General features: G+C 54.6%; 1 protein-coding gene across 1 annotated transcript; it reads right to left on the minus strand.

Moving 5' to 3' along the window:
* Window positions 1-1,887: 1,887 nt before the first annotated feature.
* On the minus strand, window positions 1,888-21,673 carry LOC148054611 (uncharacterized). Its single transcript, XM_087766007.1, has 16 exons — window positions 21,289-21,673; window positions 20,364-20,478; window positions 19,945-20,118; window positions 19,750-19,856; window positions 19,145-19,282; window positions 17,571-17,719; window positions 17,358-17,413; window positions 15,067-15,169; window positions 14,892-14,947; window positions 5,949-6,232; window positions 5,173-5,343; window positions 4,879-4,972; window positions 4,086-4,160; window positions 3,574-3,686; window positions 3,014-3,156; window positions 1,888-2,528 (listed from the first exon to the last, which is right to left on the minus strand). Exons 1-16 carry the CDS (start codon window positions 21,495-21,497, stop codon window positions 2,194-2,196), a joined length of 2,322 nt encoding a protein of 773 aa, XP_087622133.1. The 5' UTR covers window positions 21,498-21,673; the 3' UTR covers window positions 1,888-2,193.

A 21,673-nucleotide genomic window follows, 5' to 3' on the forward strand; every position in this document is an offset into this window, starting at 1 on the left:
AAAGCACCTTGTTGATGCTGACACCAACACCCGAATTAGCCCCAGTGGGAAACTTCAAGTAAGGACGGTACAAAGCTCTGCGGATGACACCACAGGCATTCCTCTTCACTGTTCCGTGGAAGGCTCTGACTCACTTACTGAGGCTCGTTAAAGCAGGCATGAGGTCTAGCTGAATAAAACCAGGCCTGCAGCGTGAAATTTCTGGATCACTGGAGATGTTTGTGCCTTGAAAGCACAGCATCGTCAAGGCTGGAAGGGGCCTCGTCTTGTCCGTCCCCACCCTGCTCAAAGTAGGGTCAGGCAGGGCAGGTCGCACAGGGCCACGTCCAGTTTGGGGCGTCTCCAAGCATGAGGACTCCACAACCTCTCTGGGGCACAAATAAACCACCACCAGCAAGCTGAGCTGGGGCCTCCAGCCCTGCCCCAGGTCCTTGGGGCCTCCAGCCCAGGAGGCCCACTGAGGTGTAGGCAGAGGCCTCCAGGCCCTGCCTGAGCTCTGTCATGGTGTCCGCGGCTCCAGCTCTGTCTCAGCTGTGCCTGGCCACGGACCTCGCTGCTTCAGACCCCAGCCCGCAGGCTGCCTTCCCGGTCTGCACTTGGCCTCCCTGTGGCCCTGCCTGGCCATCGCTGGACTGCGTCTGACCCTGCTTGCCACCACTGGGCCTGCACGCCAGCTCGGCCTGGCCTGACTTCCTGGCTTGCCCTCAGAGCTGCGCCTCACTGGGCACAGGTTTGCCCCTCTGGGCTCTCGGCTGCCCACCCCGGGACCTGGCTGCTCCCCTCGCCGCGTAGGCCGAGGCCAGCAGGGCGGGGCCCAGCCATGGGACCCCCTTTGGCTCCCGGTCCCTGAGGGAGCAGTGTGCCTGCGCTGCTCCCTGACACGGGTCTCTCACCACCCTCGCAAGAGAAAAGGTTTTTCCTTAGGTTGAGGTGGGATTCCCCCTGTTCCAGCTTGTGCCCACTTCACACCTTTTCACTCGGCAGGCTAGAAATCCATCAGATCCCCATGGGATCTGCAAAGCTTCCATGGCTACCAGAAGCTCACTGTCCTGGTTTCAGCTGGGATAGAGTTAATTTTTTCCTAGAAGCTGGTATAGTGCTGTGTTTTGGATTTAGTATCAGAGTAATGTTGATAACACACTGGTGCTTTAGTTGTTGCTAAGTAGTGCTTACACTGGTCAAGGACTTTTCAGCTTCCCATGCTCTGCCCGGTGCACAAGAAGCTGGGAGGGGGCACAGCCAGGACAGCTGACCCAGACTGGCCAAAGGGCTATGCCATACCGTATGCTCAGTATATAAACTGGGGGGGGTAGGCTGGGGGGCAGCGATCGCTGCTCAGGGATGGGCTGGGCATCGGTCAGCGGGTGGTGAGCAATTGCATCATGCATCACTTGCTTTCTATATTATTATTACTACTACTACTATTTTACTTTATTGAAATTATTAAACTGTTCCTATCTCAACTCATGAGTTTTCTCACTTTTACCCTTACAGTTCTCTCCCCCGTCCCACTGCAGGCAGGGAATGAGCGAGCGGCTGTGTGGTGCTTAGTTGCTGGCTAGGGTTAAACCACAACACTCTCCCATCACCTTCTGCCCAGACCACCAGGAGGATTGCTCTACAAAGGCAGGAAGAGATGATTAGCAGTAGCTCAGCACTAATCCCTCAGCTGAGCACAATCATGGCTCAAGCCTCCCCAGAGGAAAAGGCCACAGATGGGTGCTCCCTCTCAGGGGTGTCTGCAGGACTGCTTTTCATTCAGAGCAGGGGCAGGGAGGGACAGGCTAAGTGCCTGCATAGGAAGAGAGCCTGAGTGAGCCTTCAAAAATAGGACTCTCCTCATCCAAACGTGCTAGGGTCCGAAGCGCTCCAAGTGTGCAGCAAAACTAAGAAGACGTGTACTAGATAACACAGTTTATTAAAGACCAAACTGCAACAGAACCCTTGGAATTAGATGCAGGTTAGCTGCTGGGTGAGGTGGAAGGCAAAGGTTTGCAGGCTTCATTCATCTCCCTGTGAGCACTCTGTTTTCTGGCACTGGCACTTCCTCTGCTCCAGCATCTTCTCGTTGCTAACGGTGTTGGAGGTTCAGCTCTGACGGGGGAAGGGCGGGAGAAGAAAAGGCTGTGCGTGAGTTTTACAGCAGGCTGGGCCAAAGGCAGCACTGGAAAGTGGATCCTGGGAAGGGCAGCACTAACGCACAGATCCAGATACTGAAAAGCAAACTCTCAAACGGGTCGGCAACAACGTTACAGCCTGTGGGCTACAGACGCACGTGGAAAATTGCATTACGTGGAGATACAGCTCAACTTCTTGCAGTTTTTGCCTTATTTCTTGTCCAGCTCTTTCTCCCATCTCTCTTTTAGACTGCTTTGTTTGCCTGTGACCCACCGTGCTAGTCTCCCAGCGCCTTCTGGGGTCAAGCCCTGGTTCTGCCCCGGTTCTTCCTGAGTCCCACGCAAAGTGAACAACTTTTCTCACAGGTCCTGGTTTTACCTTGCCCCCTGCATGCGTTTTTTCGACTGCACCTCCAGTTGCTGGGAAATGTCACCAACTTGTAAGCGGCAAAACAAAAGGAACTCAAAGAGAGAGCTCTAAAGTTACTCACTTCTGTGGAGATCTGTAAGGTGGGGGGCCCTCGAGACTGCATTCGTTGCCTGCTGAGAGAGTATTAAAATGTATTAAAATCTCGATGTATGGTGACCAGCTCTGCTCTTGTCGCTCGGGGCCCCTGGGACTGTGTCATGGTCAGCGAGGCCATTGACCTCAGCAGCCCTGCTGGGACTCCTGGCTCATGGCTTTTACCCATCACGATAACTTCATCTGTGTTGATCAACATCATCATCATCATCATCATCATCCACTGCTACAATAGCAGCAGGAGTCTCAAGAGAAGTCAATCAGTTGCAAAATACAGCCAACAGATAATTAGCAACACGGAAGAGAAGCATAGGAAAAGAATCATCCAGGTTCCAGCAGAAACAAATAATCACCTCAAATCCACCAAACCAACCAGCGCTCACATTTCTTCTTAGTTTACCAACCTGGTTGGCCACCTCAGAACAGCTGTTCTTCATCTCTCCCTGGAAACTGAGCTGGGACTCTCTCTGCCCGCATATCAGCTTTGTCCGAGTTCCCTCCAGATGCATCTTCAACCTGCACAGCAAATGAGTAAGGAGAGCGTGAAGCAAAGCAACAGTCGGCCTTTTTCACATACTCCTACGTAAGCAGCACAGCCACGGCTTGCTTCATCTGTAACATGCTTGACAGGCCAGGAATTACTGAGAACAGCCAGCACTCCAGCATCACACATCACTTGGAGGGCCCAAAGTTCACCTGAACAGAGGAAGAAAAGGCTTCCTTCCCTCCCAGGAGAACTGCAGGCAGCCTGTATTTGCAAGGCCTTTTGCAGCTTTTTAAAACCATAGGTTCATGCACAGAAGCACCTTGCAAGATCGAATGCAAGGCTTGAATTTGCTCACAAACGGTTAGGTACATGCTTTTATATTAGAGTCCAGTGAAGCTTGACTTCTACTCAGCGTGATATTTCTTTAAAGCACTAAAAAGCCATGCCTGGTACGTTCTTCCTCCTGTGTGCCGTTTCTTCCCCGCATTTCGTCCAGACGTTCTTCTGATCGGCATTTCATCTCGGCCAGCTTCTTCGCTTCCTCGCTTTTGCTCCCACGCTTTCAAAATAGAAAAGATACATCGCGCACAGAGCACAGGAACAGGATCCATATGCAGAATGTGCACATGGTGTTCTCCACAAAGAAGACAACGGGGATCTCCCAAGTCCAGTCTCCTCTCGCAGCTCTCAGGCACAGATCTCTCTCCTGTCCACAGCACACAGCCTACCCATCAAAGGAATTGTGCTGAGGAACGCAAGTGCCCCCATATTGCTCACCAGGCACATTCAAAACGCAGTAGCACCAGCAGGATGAGAGAATAGATAGACTTTTCCTCTGCAGGTGCCCTGCCCAAAAACCTGGGGGGTTCCCCAGAGCCCACCTGATCTTTTCATACGTCACCTGCCCACAAGAAATTCAAAGACTAAAACCAGTCATTCCCAGAAGCCGTTCATATACCTGCTGATGTTGGTGTTTGTTTGCAGTCCGTGTTTTCTGAAAGCCAGTGGCCAAGTCCTCCAGGCCATTTTGAGCCTACCGCAGCATTAAAAGAAGAAAAAAGGAGTCACGCTAGGACTTTCCCGACTGAAGGTCACGCCTCACGGCCTTTCTGCTTCTCTTGCCAGCATCAGTCCAGCACAGCGTTTGCCTGCCCTGCAACGCGCCCCAAGCACACAAAATACTGCCAAGGGAGGTGTCGTTCCCTTATTAGTTGCTGACTTTCATCTTTGGAGGTCTTCTTGTTGCATTACGGACCCACACCTTCTGGCCAAGGAATCCATAGTCACTAAAACAGGAGGGTGACCAGAGTACAGGCAACGGAAGAATTCCTGTCACAGTCTGATGATGATAGTCAAGCCTCCAGGATGAAGCGCTGGGCTCCACCTGAGCGCGAGGAAAGCCCGCAGCCAAAAGTACCAAATGCCTCTACTGCATGACTGTCTGAAGCACTGCCTGAGGTCTCAACCTCACGACTGGTCTAAAGCAGAAAATACGCAAGCCAGTGCCTTACTGTCAACTCCTTAACAAAGATGGCGTTAAGTGGGACTTGCTGTAGTCTCATGGGACAACTCTCAAAGCCAGAAAGCTGGGGAATGGGCCAGCAGGACTTTCAGAGAAGCCTATAGTCAGTAGAACAGAGGAACTGATCTCTCGTAGGCTCTCCAACAAAAACCTCATCTTAAAATTTCCCCACATGAATACGGAACTGGGCTCTGTAGCTCATGAAAAGGGAAGGCTCCGACTAGCTTACTGAGGCAGAGGCTTGCAGGTCTTTCTGAAGGGCTTCAATGGTCGTGGCTTGTTGCTGGACTGTGGCTTCCAGCCTGGCGTTTTCAACTTGGAGCCTGGAAAAGAAGTACAGGCCTTGTCACAGAAGTCCACAAGAGCACAAATCCCCACAGAAGAGTGTGAAAGAACCTCATCTAAAACAAAAGCATCTTTGAAAATCGTGTATTATTATCTCACTGGGATGCAAGAAGACAGTCCTGTTGTTTTCACACAATCGCACAAAGCAAAGCCTTGCTCCACTGTGGTACTTCCTTACCGTCGTATGCGTTCTTTCAGCTCTGCGACAGCCGTAGTTCTAGAATATGCGACCAGAAGGCCCTGCTGGTTCCTGGAAGTTGTTAGTTCCCTCTGCTTATCCTTTATGGCGTTCTTCAGGGACGTGACATAACACTCAGTCCGGATACGCCGTTCTTTCCAATTCCTGCAGCTGTCAAACCACAACAAGAATCCCCAGCGGTCAGCTTAGGTTTGATAAAAAGGAGTGGACTGCTTTGACTCTCACGTCGACCCTCCAAAGCCATGTTACTTCTTCATCTTTTCTACGGGCCCCTCTCCTACGTCGACACTGATTTCCTACAGCATTTCCTAAATGCTGCCACAACACTCCTCCTCCTGCTCCTAAAGTGACTTTGCAACTCCCTAACAGTGATGACGTGATGAGGGAATACAAAAAAGCACCAGCGCAACACTCCAGCATGCCTACTCTTTCTCTGTCAGCACACACTCCGCTTTGCCAAACCCAAGAGAAGCAGCAAATACGTGTGTGCTCTGTGAAACTGGAGAAGCAGCTTTTTGAAAGGAACACCCTTCTCCAGTTAAGGACAAAGTGACTTCACGGTTAGTGGCCTTTGTAATGGTAGGCGCCAGGCTTATAAAACCAGGTGAGTCCCTTACACGTCACTCAATCTACTCCTGTTGCCAAGTTGTCTAGTATACTAAGACCACCTTAGCGTAGCCCTCCACTGTTACTTCAAGCGGTGCAAACCAGCAGGCACCAAAGACAGCAGTGCTGTTCCCTCCCAGCCCCCTCATCACAGCGAGCCGCACACTGAACCACCCTGGGTTCCACAAAACCCCCAAGAAAGGATCAGTTCCCCACTCTGGTTTGCTACAAAAAAGGCCCGGGCCCCTGCCAAGAGACAAGAGACGGGCTTTCTCCATACCTTCGCTTTAGACCTGTCCAGTTCCTTCTGCAACTGCAGTTTCTGTTCCTGCAGGTCCCTGCTGTAGCGCTTCTTGGCTTCAGGTGAAGCTTCTGCCAGGGCGTTCTTTTTGAGAGCGTCGGCAAGCTCCTGCTGCAGCTGCCTGACCCATCTCTAAAGAAACATGAGCACGTTCCATGAGCACAGAGAAATCAAGAAGAAGATGACAACATGAGAGATGCTTTTCCTCATGGGATTATAACATTAGATCCGTCTTCAGGGTGGCCAGCAGGCTGAGGGAGGTGATTCTCCCCTTCTGTTCTGCTCTCGTGAGACCCAACCTGGAGCACTGCATCCAGCCCCTGGGTCCCCAGCACCAGGAGGACACGGAGCTGTTAGAGCAGGTCCAGAGGAGGGCGAGAGAAATGATCAGAGGGCTGGAACACCTCTCCCATGAAGAAGGGCTGAGAGAGTTGGGGTTGTTCAGCCTGGGGAAGAGAAGGCTCTGGGGAGACCTTATGGCAGCCTTTCAATATAGAAAGATGGAGAGAGACTTTTTACCATGGCCTGTAGTGACAGGACAAGGGGCAACGGTTTTAAACTAAAAGAGGGTAGACTTAGATTGGACATGAGGAAGAAATGTTTTGCAACGAGGGTGGTGGGACACTGGAGCAGGTTGCCCAGAGAAGTTGTGGATGCCCCATCCCTGGAAGGGTTCGAAGTCAGGCTGGACGGGGCTTTGAGCAACCTGATCTAGTGGAAGATGTCCCTGCCCGCAGCAGGGGCTTGGACCAGATGATCTTTGAAGGTGCCTTCCAACCCAAACCATTCTATGCTTCTGTGACTAGTGAATTCAAAGATCAGAGATTTTGGCCGCCACCAGCAGGCATCTGCGGGCACCTTTCTCAGCTGAGCACATCTAAACTATCGGCAGCTCTTCATGAGGCTTTCTCTTTCCTCATACACAGAAAAGGCTTAAGTATTCTTCTCCTTGGAACACAGGCTGCGAGTCCGTGCATGCGCTTTTTTCCAGCCCACTGTTTTCCCTCCTTATGCAGACCTTCTGCTTCACAACGGGAACGAAATGCGGTTGGAAACTCAGTTCAGGTCCAAATACAACAACCACCTCTCAGCAGCATTCCAAAATGAACTCAGTTGCAAGAACAGCTCTCCGTACACCAACAGGCTCTATTTAAAGATATCTGCATCGGCCTCTATTAGAGTCACCTGTCTGTTGCCTTGACAATGTGCTTGAGTTAAAGCACCCTTCTTTAGCTGAAGCTCTTCCCGCTGCAGTGCAGAAACCTGAGAGAGCAAGAACACAGACAGAGAGACAGACAGTGGGGACAGGAAGCCCCAGCAGCACTGCAGATTCACATTGCATTTCAGCACTGGGGTTACAGAAGCGTGACTCCTGCATTACCTCCGGAGGAGAAAGTAACTCATTCTCAAATGAAGAGACATCATCTCCCGCTTGCTCTGCTGCCGGGAAGACACCTACAGAGGAGGAAAGAAGGGCGACGCTGCTGCGAGTGCTTATTTCACTCTGCTTTTCCCCATCCGCTTCACTCCACAGCAGCTTACAAAGGTAACCATTTAGCCCGTCAGGAAATTACCATTGCCGTGGCCCTGTGCAACAGACAGCGTGCACACTCCGTGTTTGTCTGTGGCTAGAAGCCACATGCCGGTCACCACTCTCCTGGGACCCTCCGAATCCATCTGCGTAATTTAAAAGACAGGCGTGAGAACTGGCACAGGCTCCACCTCGACCCGTTTCCATGCACAAATCTCCCGCTTCAGCCACCACGCGTAACGTGGTATCAGGTGACGGACAGAGCAAAAAGGGCAAACAGAGCCAGCGTGTTGGGCATCTCTGTTGAGCGGGGCTTTCAAAAGGGGCCGAAGGACACCTGCCCAAGATCGAGAGGACCTAGGCAGAAGCAGCTAAGCGTCTGGACGCTAGGCCCTACGGGCAACCACTTGACACTGACTGGATGCGGAGAAGAGAGCTGTGTGGTGGGAAACCAGCAATGCTCACAGCGCCAGCCTCCTAGGATTTCAGAGGATTGTAGCCGGCGGGAAGCTTTACTGCTTCAATCCTGTACTAGAAATGCAGCTCAAAGGCCAGCTGCTAGGAGACCCGCGTCATTAGCTTGACCTGACGTCGTCCCAGTGCTAAGTGAACAGCTTGCCTGCAGCACCGGCATGTCCAGGTCCCAGTTACGAGCGTGTGGCGGAAGCAGCAGCAGAGGGAAAGGAGCCCCAAAGCAAGCGAGCCCAGTGGGGCCCCACTGCGTCCTTCAGAGAAGGGGAAGAGTGGTGGGAAAGCTGCCCGGCGGAAAAGGACCTGGGGGTGCTTGTTGACAGCCGGCCGAATGGGACCGGCAGTGTGCCCAGGTGGCCAAGAAGGCCAATAGCATCCTGGCTTGTATCAGGAACAGGTTTAGATTGGATATTAGGAAAACTTTCTTCACTGACAGGGCTATCAAGCGCTGGAACAGGCCGCCCAGGGAAGTGGTTGAGGCCCCACCCCGGAGGGATTTAGAAGACGTGTAGGCGCGGCGCTTAGGGATACTGTTTAGGGGTGGACTTGGCAGTCTGAGATTTACGGTTGGACTCCAAGATCTTGAGGGTCTTTCCCAAGGCAAATGATTCTGATTCTATGACTCTACCTCAGAATCAAAAGGGGAGTCGTCATCTTCCTCTTGCTCTGCTGCCGGGAAGACACCTACAGAGGAGAAAAGAAGGGCGACGCTGCTGCGAGTGCTTATTTCACTCTGCTTTTCCCCATCCGCCTCACTCCACAGCAGCTTACAAAGGTAACCATTTAGCCCGTCAGGAAATTACCATTGCCATGCCCCTGTGCAACGGACAGCGTGCACGCTCCGCGTCTCTCTGCATCTGGAAGCTGCGCACCCGTCGCCACTCTCCTGGGACCCTCCGAATCCATCTGCGTAATTTAAAAGAGAGGCGTGAGAACTGGCACAGGCTCCACCTCGACCCGTTTCCACGCACAAATCTCCCGCTTCAGCCACCACGCGTAACGTGGTATCAGGTGACGGACAGAGCAAAAAGGGCAAACAGAGCCAGCGTGTTGGGCATCTCTGTTGAGCGGGGCTTTCAAAAGGGGCCGAAGGACACCTGCCCAAGATCGAGAGGACCTAGGCAGAAGCAGCTAAGCGTCTGGACGCTAGGCCCTACGGGCAACCACTTGACACTGACTGGATGCGGAGAAGAGAGCTGTGTGGTGGGAAACCAGCAATGCTCACAGCGCCAGCCTCCTAGGATTTCAGAGGATTGTAGCCGGCGGGAAGCTTTACTGCTTCAATCCTGTACTAGAAATGCAGCTCAAAGGCCAGCTGCTAGGAGACCCGCGTCATTAGCTTGACCTGACGTCGTCCCAGTGCTAAGTGAACAGCTTGCCTGCAGCACCGGCATGTCCAGATCCCAGTTACGAGCGTGTGGCGGAAGCAGCAGCAGAGGGAAAGGAGCCCCAAAGCAAGCGAGCCCAGTGGGGCCCCACTGCGTCCTTCAGAGAAGGGGAAGAGTGGTGGGAAAGCTGCCCGGCGGAAAAGGACCTGGGGGTGCTTGTTGACAGCCGGCCGAATGGGACCGGCAGTGTGCCCAGGTGGCCAAGAAGGCCAATAGCATCCTGGCTTGTATCAGGAACAGGTTTAGATTGGATATTAGGAAAACTTTCTTCACTGACAGGGCTATCAAGCGCTGGAACAGGCCGCCCAGGGAAGTGGTTGAGGCCCCACCCCGGAGGGATTTAGAAGACGTGTAGGCGCGGCGCTTAGGGCTACGGTTTAGGGGTGGACTTGGCAGTCTGAGGTTTACGGTTGGACTCCAAGATCTTGAGGGTCTTTCCCAAGGCAAATGATTCTGTGATTCTGTGACTCTACCTCAGAATCAAAAGGGGAGTCGTCATCTTCCTCTTGCTCTGCTGCCGGGAAGACACCTACAGAGGAGGAAAGAAGGGCGACGCTGCTGCGAGTGCTTATTTCACTCTGCTTTTCCCCATCCGCTTCACTCCACAGCAGCTTACAAAGGTAACCATTTAGCCCGTCAGGAAATTACCATTGCCGTGGCCCTGTGCAACAGACAGCGTGCACACTCCGTGTTTGTCTGTGGCTAGAAGCCACATGCCGGTCACCACTCTCCTGGGACCCTCCGAATCCATCTGCGTAATTTAAAAGACAGGCATGAGAACTGGCACAGGCTCCACCTCGACCCGTTTCCATGCACAAATCTCCCGCTTCAGCCACCACGCGTAACGTGGTATCAGGTGACGGACAGAGCAAAAAGGGCAAACAGAGCCAGCGTGTTGGGCATCTCTGTTGAGCGGGGCTTTCAAAAGGGGCCGAAGGACACCTGCCCAAGATCGAGAGGACCTAGGCAGAAGCAGCTAAGCGTCTGGACGCTAGGCCCTACGGGCAACCACTTGACACTGACTGGATGCGGAGAAGAGAGCTGTGTGGTGGGAAACCAGCAATGCTCACAGCGCCAGCCTCCTAGGATTTCAGAGGATTGTAGCCGGCGGGAAGCTTTACTGCTTCAATCCTGTACTAGAAATGCAGCTCAAAGGCCAGCTGCTAGGAGACCCGCGTCATTAGCTTGACCTGACGTCGTCCCAGTGCTAAGTGAACAGCTTGCCTGCAGCACCGGCATGTCCAGGTCCCAGTTACGAGCGTGTGGCGGAAGCAGCAGCAGAGGGAAAGGAGCCCCAAAGCAAGCGAGCCCAGTGGGGCCCCACTGCCTCCTTCAGAGAAGGGGAAGAGTGGTGGGAAAGCTGCCCGGCGGAAAAGGACCTGGGGGTGCTTGTTGACAGCCGGCCGAATGGGACCGGCAGTGTGCCCAGGTGGCCAAGAAGGCCAATAGCATCCTGGCTTGTATCAGGAACAGGTTTAGATTGGATATTAGGAAAACTTTCTTCACTGACAGGGCTATCAAGCGCTGGAACAGGCCGCCCAGGGAAGTGGTTGAGGCCCCACCCCGGAGGGATTTAGAAGACGTGTAGGCGCGGCGCTTAGGGATACGGTTTAGGGGTGGACTTGGCAGTCTGAGGTTTACGGTTGGACTCCAAGATCTTGAGGGTCTTTCCCAAGGCAAATGATTCTGATTCTATGAGTCTACCTCAGAATCAAAAGGGGAGTCGTCATCTTCCTCTTGCTCTGCTGCCGGGAAGACACCTACAGAGGAGAAAAGAAGGGCGACGCTGCTGCGAGTGCTTATTTCACTCTGCTTTTCCCCATCCGCCTCACTCCACAGCAGCTTACAAAGGTAACCATTTAGCCCGTCAGGAAATTACCATTGCCATGCCCCTGTGCAACGGACAGCGTGCACGCTCCGCGTCTCTCTGCATCTGGAAGCTGCGCACCTGTCGCCACTCTCCTGGGACCCTCCGAATCCGTCTGCGTAATTTAAAAGAGAGGCGTGAGAACTGGCACAGGCTCCACCTCGACCCGTTTCCACGCACAAATCTCCCGCTTCAGCCACCACGCGTAACGTGGTATCAGGTGACGGACAGAGCAAAAAGGGCAAACAGAGCCAGCGTGTTGGGCATCTCTGTTGAGCGGGGCTTTCAAAAGGGGCCGAAGGACACCTGCCCAAGATCGAGAGGACCTAGGCAGAAGCAGCTAAGCGTCTGGACGCTAGGCCCTACGGGCAACCACTTGACACTGACTGGATGCGGAGAAGAGAGCTGTGTGGTGGGAAACCAGCGATGCTCACAGCGCCAGCCTCCTAGGATTTCAGAGGATTGTAGCCGGCGGGAAGCTTTACTGCTTCAATCCTGCACTAGAAATGCAGCTCAAAGGCCAGCTGCTAGGAGACCCGCGTCATTAGCTTGACCTGACGTCGTCCCAGTGCTAAGTGAACAGCTTGCCTGCAGCACCGGCATGTCCAGGTCCCAGTTACGAGCGTGTGGCGGAAGCAGCAGCAGAGGGAAAGGAGCCCCAAAGCAAGCGAGCCCAGTGGGGCCCCACTGCGTCCTTCAGAGAAGGGGAAGAGTGGTGGGAAAGCTGCCCAGCGGAAAAGGACCTGGGGGTGCTTGTTGACAGCCGGCCGAATGGGACCGGCAGTGTGCCCAGGTGGCCAAGAAGGCCAATAGCATCCTGGCTTGTATCAGGAACAGGTTTAGATTGGATATTAGGAAAACTTTCTTCACTGACAGGGCTATCAAGCGCTGGAACAGGCCGCCCAGGGAAGTGGTTGAGGCCCCACCCCGGAGGGATTTAGAAGACGTGTAGGCGCGGCGCTTAGGGATACGGTTTAGGGGTGGACTTGGCAGTCTGAGGTTTACGGTTGGACTCCAAGATCTTGAGGGTCTTTCCCAAGGCAAATGATTCTGTGATTCTGTGACTCTACCTCAGAATCAAAAGGGGAGTCGTCATCTTCCTCTTGCTCTGCTGCCGGGAAGACACCTACAGAGGAGGAAAGAAGGGCGACGCTGCTGCGAGTGCTTATTTCACTCTGCTTTTCCCCATCCGCTTCACTCCACAGCAGCTTACAAAGGTAACCATTTAGCCCGTCAGGAAATTACCATTGCCGTGGCCCTGTGCAACAGACAGCGTGCACACTCCGTGTTTGTCTGTGGCTAGAAGCCACATGCCGGTCACCACTCTCCTGGGACCCTCCGAATCCATCTGCGTAATTTAAAAGACAGGCGTGAGAACTGGCACAGGCTCCACCTCGACCCGTTTCCATGCACAAATCTCCCGCTTCAGCCACCACGCGTAACGTGGTATCAGGTGACGGACAGAGCAAAAAGGGCAAACAGAGCCAGCGTGTTGGGCATCTCTGTTGAGCGGGGCTTTCAAAAGGGGCCGAAGGACACCTGCCCAAGATCGAGAGGACCTAGGCAGAAGCAGCTAAGCGTCTGGACGCTAGGCCCTACGGGCAACCACTTGACACTGACTGGATGCGGAGAAGAGAGCTGTGTGGTGGGAAACCAGCAATGCTCACAGCGCCAGCCTCCTAGGATTTCAGAGGATTGTAGCCGGCGGGAAGCTTTACTGCTTCAATCCTGTACTAGAAATGCAGCTCAAAGGCCAGCTGCTAGGAGACCCGCGTCATTAGCTTGACCTGACGTCGTCCCAGTGCTAAGTGAACAGCTTGCCTGCAGCACCGGCATGTCCAGGTCCCAGTTACGAGCGTGTGGCGGAAGCAGCAGCAGAGGGAAAGGAGCCCCAAAGCAAGCGAGCCCAGTGGGGCCCCACTGCCTCCTTCAGAGAAGGGGAAGAGTGGTGGGAAAGCTGCCCGGCGGAAAAGGACCTGGGGGTGCTTGTTGACAGCCGGCCGAATGGGACCGGCAGTGTGCCCAGGTGGCCAAGAAGGCCAATAGCATCCTGGCTTGTATCAGGAACAGGTTTAGATTGGATATTAGGAAAACTTTCTTCACTGACAGGGCTATCAAGCGCTGGAACAGGCCGCCCAGGGAAGTGGTTGAGGCCCCACCCCGGAGGGATTTAGAAGACGTGTAGGCGCGGCGCTTAGGGATACTGTTTAGGGGTGGACTTGGCAGTCTGAGGTTTACGGTTGGACTCCAAGATCTTGAGGGTCTTTCCCAAGGCAAATGATTCTGATTCTATGACTCTACCTCAGAATCAAAAGGGGAGTCGTCATCTTCCTCTTGCTCTGCTGCCGGGAAGACACCTACAGAGGAGAAAAGAAGGGCGACGCTGCTGCGAGTGCTTATTTCACTCTGCTTTTCCCCATCCGCCTCACTCCACAGCAGCTTACAAAGGTAACCATTTAGCCCGTCAGGAAATTACCATTGCCATGCCCCTGTGCAACGGACAGCGTGCACGCTCCGCGTCTCTCTGCATCTGGAAGCTGCGCACCCGTCGCCACTCTCCTGGGACCCTCCGAATCCGTCTGCGTAATTTAAAAGAGAGGCGTGAGAACTGGCACAGGCTCCACCTCGACCCGTTTCCACGCACAAATCTCCCGCTTCAGCCACCACGCGTAACGTGGTATCAGGTGACGGACAGAGCAAAAAGGGCAAACAGAGCCAGCGTGTTGGGCATCTCTGTTGAGCGGGGCTTTCAAAAGGGGCCGAAGGACACCTGCCCAAGATCGAGAGGACCTAGGCAGAAGCAGCTAAGCGTCTGGACGCTAGGCCCTACGGGCAACCACTTGACACTGACTGGATGCGGAGAAGAGAGCTGTGTGGTGGGAAACCAGCAATGCTCACAGCGCCAGCCTCCTAGGATTTCAGAGGATTGTAGCCGGCGGGAAGCTTTACTGCTTCAATCCTGTACTAGAAATGCAGCTCAAAGGCCAGCTGCTAGGAGACCCGCGTCATTAGCTTGACCTGACGTCGTCCCAGTGCTAAGTGAACAGCTTGCCTGCAGCACCGGCATGTCCAGGTCCCAGTTACGAGCGTGTGGCGGAAGCAGCAGCAGAGGGAAAGGAGCCCCAAAGCAAGCGAGCCCAGTGGGGCCCCACTGCGTCCTTCAGAGAAGGGGAAGAGTGGTGGGAAAGCTGCCCGGCGGAAAAGGACCTGGGGGTGCTTGTTGACAGCCGGCCGAATGGGACCGGCAGTGTGCCCAGGTGGCCAAGAAGGCCAATAGCATCCTGGCTTGTATCAGGAACAGGTTTAGATTGGATATTAGGAAAACTTTCTTCACTGACAGGGCTATCAAGCGCTGGAACAGGCCGCCCAGGGAAGTGGTTGAGGCCCCACCCCGGAGGGATTTAGAAGACGTGTAGGCGCGGCGCTTAGGGATACGGTTTAGGGGTGGACTTGGCAGTCTGAGGTTTACGGTTGGACTCCAAGATCTTGAGGGTCTTTCCCAAGGCAAATGATTCTGTGATTCTATGACTCTACCTCAGAATCAAAAGGGGAGTCGTCATCTTCCTCTTGCTCTGCTGCCGGGAAGACACCTACAGAGGAGGAAAGAAGGGCGACGCTGCTGCGAGTGCTTATTTCACTCTGCTTTTCCCCATCCGCCTCACTCCACAGCAGCTTACAAAGGTAACCATTTAGCCCGTCAGGAAATTACCATTGCCATGCCCCTGTGCAACGGACAGCGTGCACGCTCCGCGTCTCTCTGCATCTGGAAGCTGCGCACCCGTCGCCACTCTCCTGGGACCCTCTGAATCCGTCTGCGTAATTTAAAAGAGAGGCGTGAGAACTGGCACAGGCTCCACCTCGACCCGTTTCCACGCACAAATCTCCCGCTTCAGCCACCACGCGTAACGTGGTATCAGGTGACGGACAGAGCAAAAAGGGCAAACAGAGCCAGCGTGTTGGGCATCTCTGTTGAGCGGGGCTTTCAAAAGGGGCCGAAGGACACCTGCCCAAGATCGAGAGGACCTAGGCAGAAGCAGCTAAGCGTCTGGACGCTAGGCCCTACGGGCAACCACTTGACACTGACTGGATGCGGAGAAGAGAGCTGTGTGGTGGGAAACCAGCAATGCTCACAGCGCCAGCCTCCTAGGATTTCAGAGGATTGTAGCCGGCGGGAAGCTTTACTGCTTCAATCCTGTACTAGAAATGCAGCTCAAAGGCCAGCTGCTAGGAGACCCGCGTCATTAGCTTGACCTGACGTCGTCCCAGTGCTAAGTGAACAGCTTGCCTGCAGCACCGGCATGTCCAGGTCCCAGTTACGAGCGTGTGGCGGAAGCAGCAGCAGAGGGAAAGGAGCCCCAAAGCAAGCGAGCCCAGTGGGGCCCCACTGCCTCCTTCAGAGAAGGGGAAGAGTGGTGGGAAAGCTGCCCGGCGGAAAAGGACCTGGGGGTGCTTGTTGACAGCCGGCCGAATGGGACCGGCAGTGTGCCCAGGTGGCCAAGAAGGCCAATAGCATCCTGGCTTGTATCAGGAACAGGTTTAGATTGGATATTAGGAAAACTTTCTTCACTGACAGGGCTATCAAGCGCTGGAACAGGCCGCCCAGGGAAGTGGTTGGGGCCCCACCCCGGAGGGATTTAGAAGACGTGTAGGCGCGGCGCTTAGGGATACTGTTTAGGGGTGGACTTGGCAGTCTGAGGTTTACGGTTGGACTCCAAGATCTTGAGGGTCTTTCCCAAGGCAAATGATTCTGTGATTCTGTGACTCTACCTCAGAATCAAAAGGGGAGTCGTCATCTTCCTCTTGCTCTGCTGCCGGGAAGACACCTACAGAGGAGGAAAGAAGGGCGACGCTGCTGCGAGTGCTTATTTCACTCTGCTTTTCCCCATCCGCTTCACTCCACAGCAGCTTACAAAGGTAACCATTTAGCCCGTCAGGAAATTACCATTGCCGTGGCCCTGTGCAACAGACAGCGTGCACACTCCGTGTTTGTCTGTGGCTAGAAGCCACATGCCGGTCACCACTCTCCTGGGACCCTCCGAATCCATCTGCGTAATTTAAAAGACAGGCGTGAGAACTGGCACAGGCTCCACCTCGACCCGTTTCCATGCACAAATCTCCCGCTTCAGCCACCACGCGTAACGTGGTATCAGGTGACGGACAGAGCAAAAAGGGCAAACAGAGCCAGCGTGTTGGGCATCTCTGTTGAGCGGGGCTTTCAAAAGGGGCCGAAGGACACCTGCCCAAGATCGAGAGGACCTAGGCAGAAGCAGCTAAGCGTCTGGACGCTAGGCCCTACGGGCAACCACTTGACACTGACTGGATGCGGAGAAGAGAGCTGTGTGGTGGGAAACCAGCAATGCTCACAGCGCCAGCCTCGTAGGATTTCAGAGGACTGTAGCCGGCGGGAAGCTTTACTGCTTCAATCCTGTACTAGAAATGCAGCTCAAAGGCCAGCTGCTAGGAGACCCGCGTCATTAGCTTGACCTGACGTCGTCCCAGTGCTAAGTGAACAGCTTGCCTGCAGCACCGGCATGTCCAGGTCCCAGTTACGAGCGTGTGGCGGAAGCAGCAGCAGAGGGAAAGGAGCCCCAAAGCAAGCGAGCCCAGTGGGGCCCCACTGCCTCCTTCAGAGAAGGGGAAGAGTGGTGGGAAAGCTGCCCGGCGGAAAAGGACCTGGGGGTGCTTGTCGACAGCCGGCCGAATGGGACCGGCAGCGTGCCCAGGTGGCCAAGAAGGCCAATAGCATCCTGGCTTGTATCAGGAACAGGTTTAGATTGGATATTAGGAAAACTTTCTTCACTGACAGGGCTATCAAGCGCTGGAACAGGCTGCCCAGGGAAGTGGTTGAGGCCCCACCCCGGAGGGATTTAGAAGACGTGTAGGCGCGGCGCTTAGGGATACTGTTTAGGGGTGGACTTGGCAGCCTGAGGTTTACGGTTGGACTCCAAGATCTTGAGGGTCTTTCCCAAGGCAAATGATTCTGTGATTCTATGACTCTACCTCAGAATCAAAAGGGGAGTCGTCATCTTCCTCTTGCTCTGCTGCCGGGAAGACACCTACAGAGGAGGAAAGAAGCATGACGCTGCCATGAGTGCCTTATTTTACTCTGCCCTTCCCAGTCTCTGAAGCCCTGTGTCCAACTGACAGGTTGTCGCTCTCCTTCAGGCCACAGGCATTTGTCCTTATCACCTCCTATGCGGTGAAGGATCCTACCTGCTCCGGTCAGTGTAGGTGTGCCCCAGGGAAAGTCAGCAGGTGTCCCAGAGCAAGAGCTGTCAAGTACTGTTGCGCCTTCTGTGCCTCCCGCAGAACTCTCTCCCATCCTTTCACAGCCCACGTATTCCTCCAGTTGTTTAGCAATACTATATGCGGAAAGGAAGGAAAAGCATTCCGTAAAAATCCCTCCACACTTGCATACGCTCTCTGCTGGAAGAGCAACAGCCATTCATGAGCCATCGTACCATATTCATAGCCAGCTGGTAAAGGGTAACACACACACACACACGACTTACTGCACTACTAGAGGAGTGGAGACTGATATACTCGCTACAGGCTTGTTCCCACTAGAGGTGCCTATTCTTGTCTATGGAGTAACTCCCCCCTGCTGGCTACAGTCTCCTCTGATAATCAGCCTCTCCATTTTGAGGGCCAGCGAGATTAACAAGCTCCCTGGCAGACTGCCGTCTAACTACAAAGCTTCTACCTCACTGGGACGCTATACTAATGCTGTAGCAAGTCTTCACGTCAAGCCAGGGCAACATCTCCTCAAAGCCAGTCCTGACTTGGAAAGGCTTCAGAAATTCCCATGGTTAGTCTGAGGACCTGAGAGTTTAGAGAGCTCCTAAGGGGGATATCAAGAGGCCAACAAAGGTTGCGGTTGCATTCCAAGCACTGCACGGGTTAACTACATTGTATAGGTGTTCTCTTCTACCAGCCCTGCCGGAGGGTCAGTTGGGTCTCAGGAGAGAGATCACTTTCAGGTTTGCTTCATAAGCAGAACTACAAACAAAACAAAAAAGCCCAAACAAACGAGAAGAGAAAATGTTAAAGACGTGCTCCAGACCAAGGCTGCTATGCAAAACGGTGCATTAGCGCAACATTGATACTGTGCCAGAGGCCTGGAGGGAAGGAATGAACATGTTGTGTTGCTAGAGCCATCTTCCAACATGCTTTATTCCTAAAGGGGATTTTACTCCACGATTTACCCAAGCATCCTTCTCTCCTGCTTCCCATGAATAGAGGCTGACAGAAGGGGCAGAGGGAGAAGAAATCCAGTGTTGAGATCCAGTGACAAGCAGTCACGGGCAGTTGTTTATGGCTAGACAAGGCATAATGCGGTTCATTCCCCCATCACTAGGCTACCATGACTAGGCAAGAGGGCTATTTCCTTCAGCCTAGCTGTTAAGCACACACAGTCGTCTTAGCGAAGGAACAGCCAGGGGTGCAAAGCTACCCATGAGAGGAGGAAAACCGCTGCAGAGTTTAACTCGGGGGATAGCAGTTAGATCCCCTCTGAAACAAAAGGCAGGGAGTTGCTAGTCAGTTGAGTTGAGTGGAGCTTGAGAGCACACAGGTGAATTGTCGGAGAGAGCTGTGGGGGAAGTTTTTCTCAGCTTCCAAATCCACTCTGGACGCAGAAAGAGATGCATCGGAAGACGTCACTGAGCCCAGCTTCAACAAAGGTCTCGACCCCTCATTAAACCCCCGGGAAGTTACCAAAAAGGGCCATACATCAGCACGGATATTCTGACAGTGCAACTGCTGTAACGAGGACGTGAATCACTTACTCAGAGCGTGCAGAGGTACTGGCATAATGCATAGCTGTGTGGCCAAACCTGTCTTCATGAGAAATATCAGCACCATGCCGAAGAAGAAGTCGTGTTATGTTCATATCCCCAGCAAGAGCAGCAAACATCAGAGTGGTCCTAAATCATCCAAGAGACGATAGGAAATACATCAGCTGCTGCAGACATTGCATTGCCATTACTTCAGTCCCTCTTTGCTCCCCAAACAATTCCTTTCCCCTCTCCTGCACGCAGAGTGAAAGCACAGCCAAGCGCACGGAAGCATTGGGGAATTCAGGTTGGTGGGACCTCAGGAGGTCTCCAGGCCAGCCACCCGCCCAGAGCAGACTTGGCGGGGTGCGGGTGTGGGTGCGTACACGCGCGCGCATGTGGCACCACAGCCAACGCTTTCTTGCGGTCCTCAGTGCGGAAATCATCCCCTGAGGTAAGAGAGCAGCCGAGTGCGCGCCTGCTTTCACAAGTCACACAGAAGGAGCTCCATCTGGGCAGCTCCTGGTTCCTTTTCAAAGCTCGTTCCTATGCCTCCCATCAATCCAACCTGAACAACGCTAAGGAGTCCCACACGCACTTTTGACAAACCCTTCTACCTTTCATGGTTATCTCGAGCGTGCACGTCAGCTCCTTTTTGAAGAAGGAACTCGACCATCTCTTCACAGTGCTCGGTGATGGCAAGAGTAAGCGGAGTGTATCCCAGCTGAAAGGAGAAATCATCTCCCTTACAATCGCACAGAAAAGTCAAGCAAGTTTTGGGCAGAGGAGCCTTGCCCAAAGTCCACACTTACCTCATTCTGAGCATCAATATGGGCATTGTGCTCAAGTAACAGCTCTGCTAGAGATTTGCTATGAATGATGGCAGCCAGGTGAAGGGCAGTGTTGCCGCCAGCAGCTCTGAGGTCAGGGTTGGCACCGTGCTCCAGCAGAAGAGTCGCACAGTCTTTGTGCTGGTGCTCTACTGCCTGGAAACACGACACAAAGGAGGAATAACTTCCAACATCTACGCTTCTCTCTGTCAGAACTCCCGCATCTTCCCAACGCTGGAACGTGTGAGCATCTTCAAAGATGAGGCGACATACGCCCCTTCCCCGCTGACTACAACACGCCTGTTTCTACGCAGGCCTACGTAAAGAATTGTGCGAGGTATGTGTCGCTCAGCGCACAATCAGTAAGCCCAATGGGCAACAGCATGACCTCTTCGACGTACCTTCATCAGCGGCGATTTCTTAAAACTGTCCCGAGGATTTAGGTGGCACTTCTTTTCTACTAGAAATCGAACGACATCGGTGTGGCCGTTGGCACAAGCAAGGTGCAGAGGCGTCCTAGAAATTAAATAAACGCAGTTAACGCTGACAGACAGCTGAAGACATCGTTTCAGTCTGTGGTAGCCGCCACATGGGGCCGTAAGCCTCAACTAGCAAAAAACAAGCCGAAAGCAAGCTTTCTCGTTCCGGAGCCCGTGGCAGCAGTTGCACAGCCAAAGCCTGGGGCTGGCTACGCAAAATCCCCAACGCCTGCCTTGAGTCAGGAGGCATTTCCTCGGCTGCGTCAAGGAACCCGCACAAGCAGAGTCCTGTGCCCAGGCACTGGTCCCTCCCTCCAGGACTGCCCAGCCACCCGGCACAGCAAAGGAGACCGCGTGCGTCTTGGCAGCCTGAAGTCAAGGGAGGCTACGTAAGTCTACGGAGACTGCGGGGTCCGCGCAAGCCCCTGGGTTTTCCCCCGACCAGTCCCGTGCCAGACGTGTCCCAGAGACAGAGGGGATGGGATTTCTAACAGCAACGGGAAGGCTGTGCCGCGTCTTTCTGCCAACCCGTGCCCTGCCCAAGCAAGGCGCTCGGTCTGGCGGCAGGAAAGGAGCCGTCTCTGCTTGGACGAAGGCCTGCTGAGCTCCACCGAAGAGTCACGACAGGGACCAGGCTGGCAGAGCGGGGCAAAGCAGGGCAAAGCAGGGCAGAGCGGAGCGGAGCGGAGCATCCGCCGCCTCCTGGCCCAGCTTGGGCAGGCCGCCGGGACGGCCAGCGCTGTGGAGCCGGCCCTGCTCCGAGGGCGCCTGCGACCGTGCCGGGCTTCGCCGGCTCCTCCAGCCAGGGGGGGTGGGGGCTTTGCTACGGGCACTGCCCGCCCCTTACTGCTTCTTCGCGTCCCGCCAGTTGATGCGGAGCCTCTTCCACCACCAGCGCCGCCGCAGCCGGGCCAGGTCACCGCTGGCGGCCGCGCTGTGCAGCTCGCCCCAGCCCTTCTCCCGGAGCTCAGAGGCCCCGGCGGCGCCGGGCGCGGGAGCGCTGCCGGGCGGCGGCCGCTCCCGCACCCTCCTGAGGAGTGCGACGAGCCTCTGCATGCTGCGGCGGGGGCGAGGGCATGGCCCGCCCCGCCGTTAGCAGCCGCAGGAGGCGCCCGGCGGGCTCTGCCGAGCCCCGGGCGGGGCGGGGCGGGGCGGGGGAGAGGGCGGGGAGAGCCGAGAGCGGAGCCCCGAGCCGCGGCCGCGGCTCGCAGCCCCCGACGCTGCCAGCCAGA

Source organism: Nipponia nippon, unplaced genomic scaffold, assembly GCF_047370975.1.
Source record: "Nipponia nippon isolate SJK-2023a ecotype South Korea unplaced genomic scaffold, ASM4737097v1 scaffold_3, whole genome shotgun sequence".
Lineage (NCBI taxonomy): Eukaryota > Metazoa > Chordata > Aves > Pelecaniformes > Threskiornithidae > Nipponia > Nipponia nippon.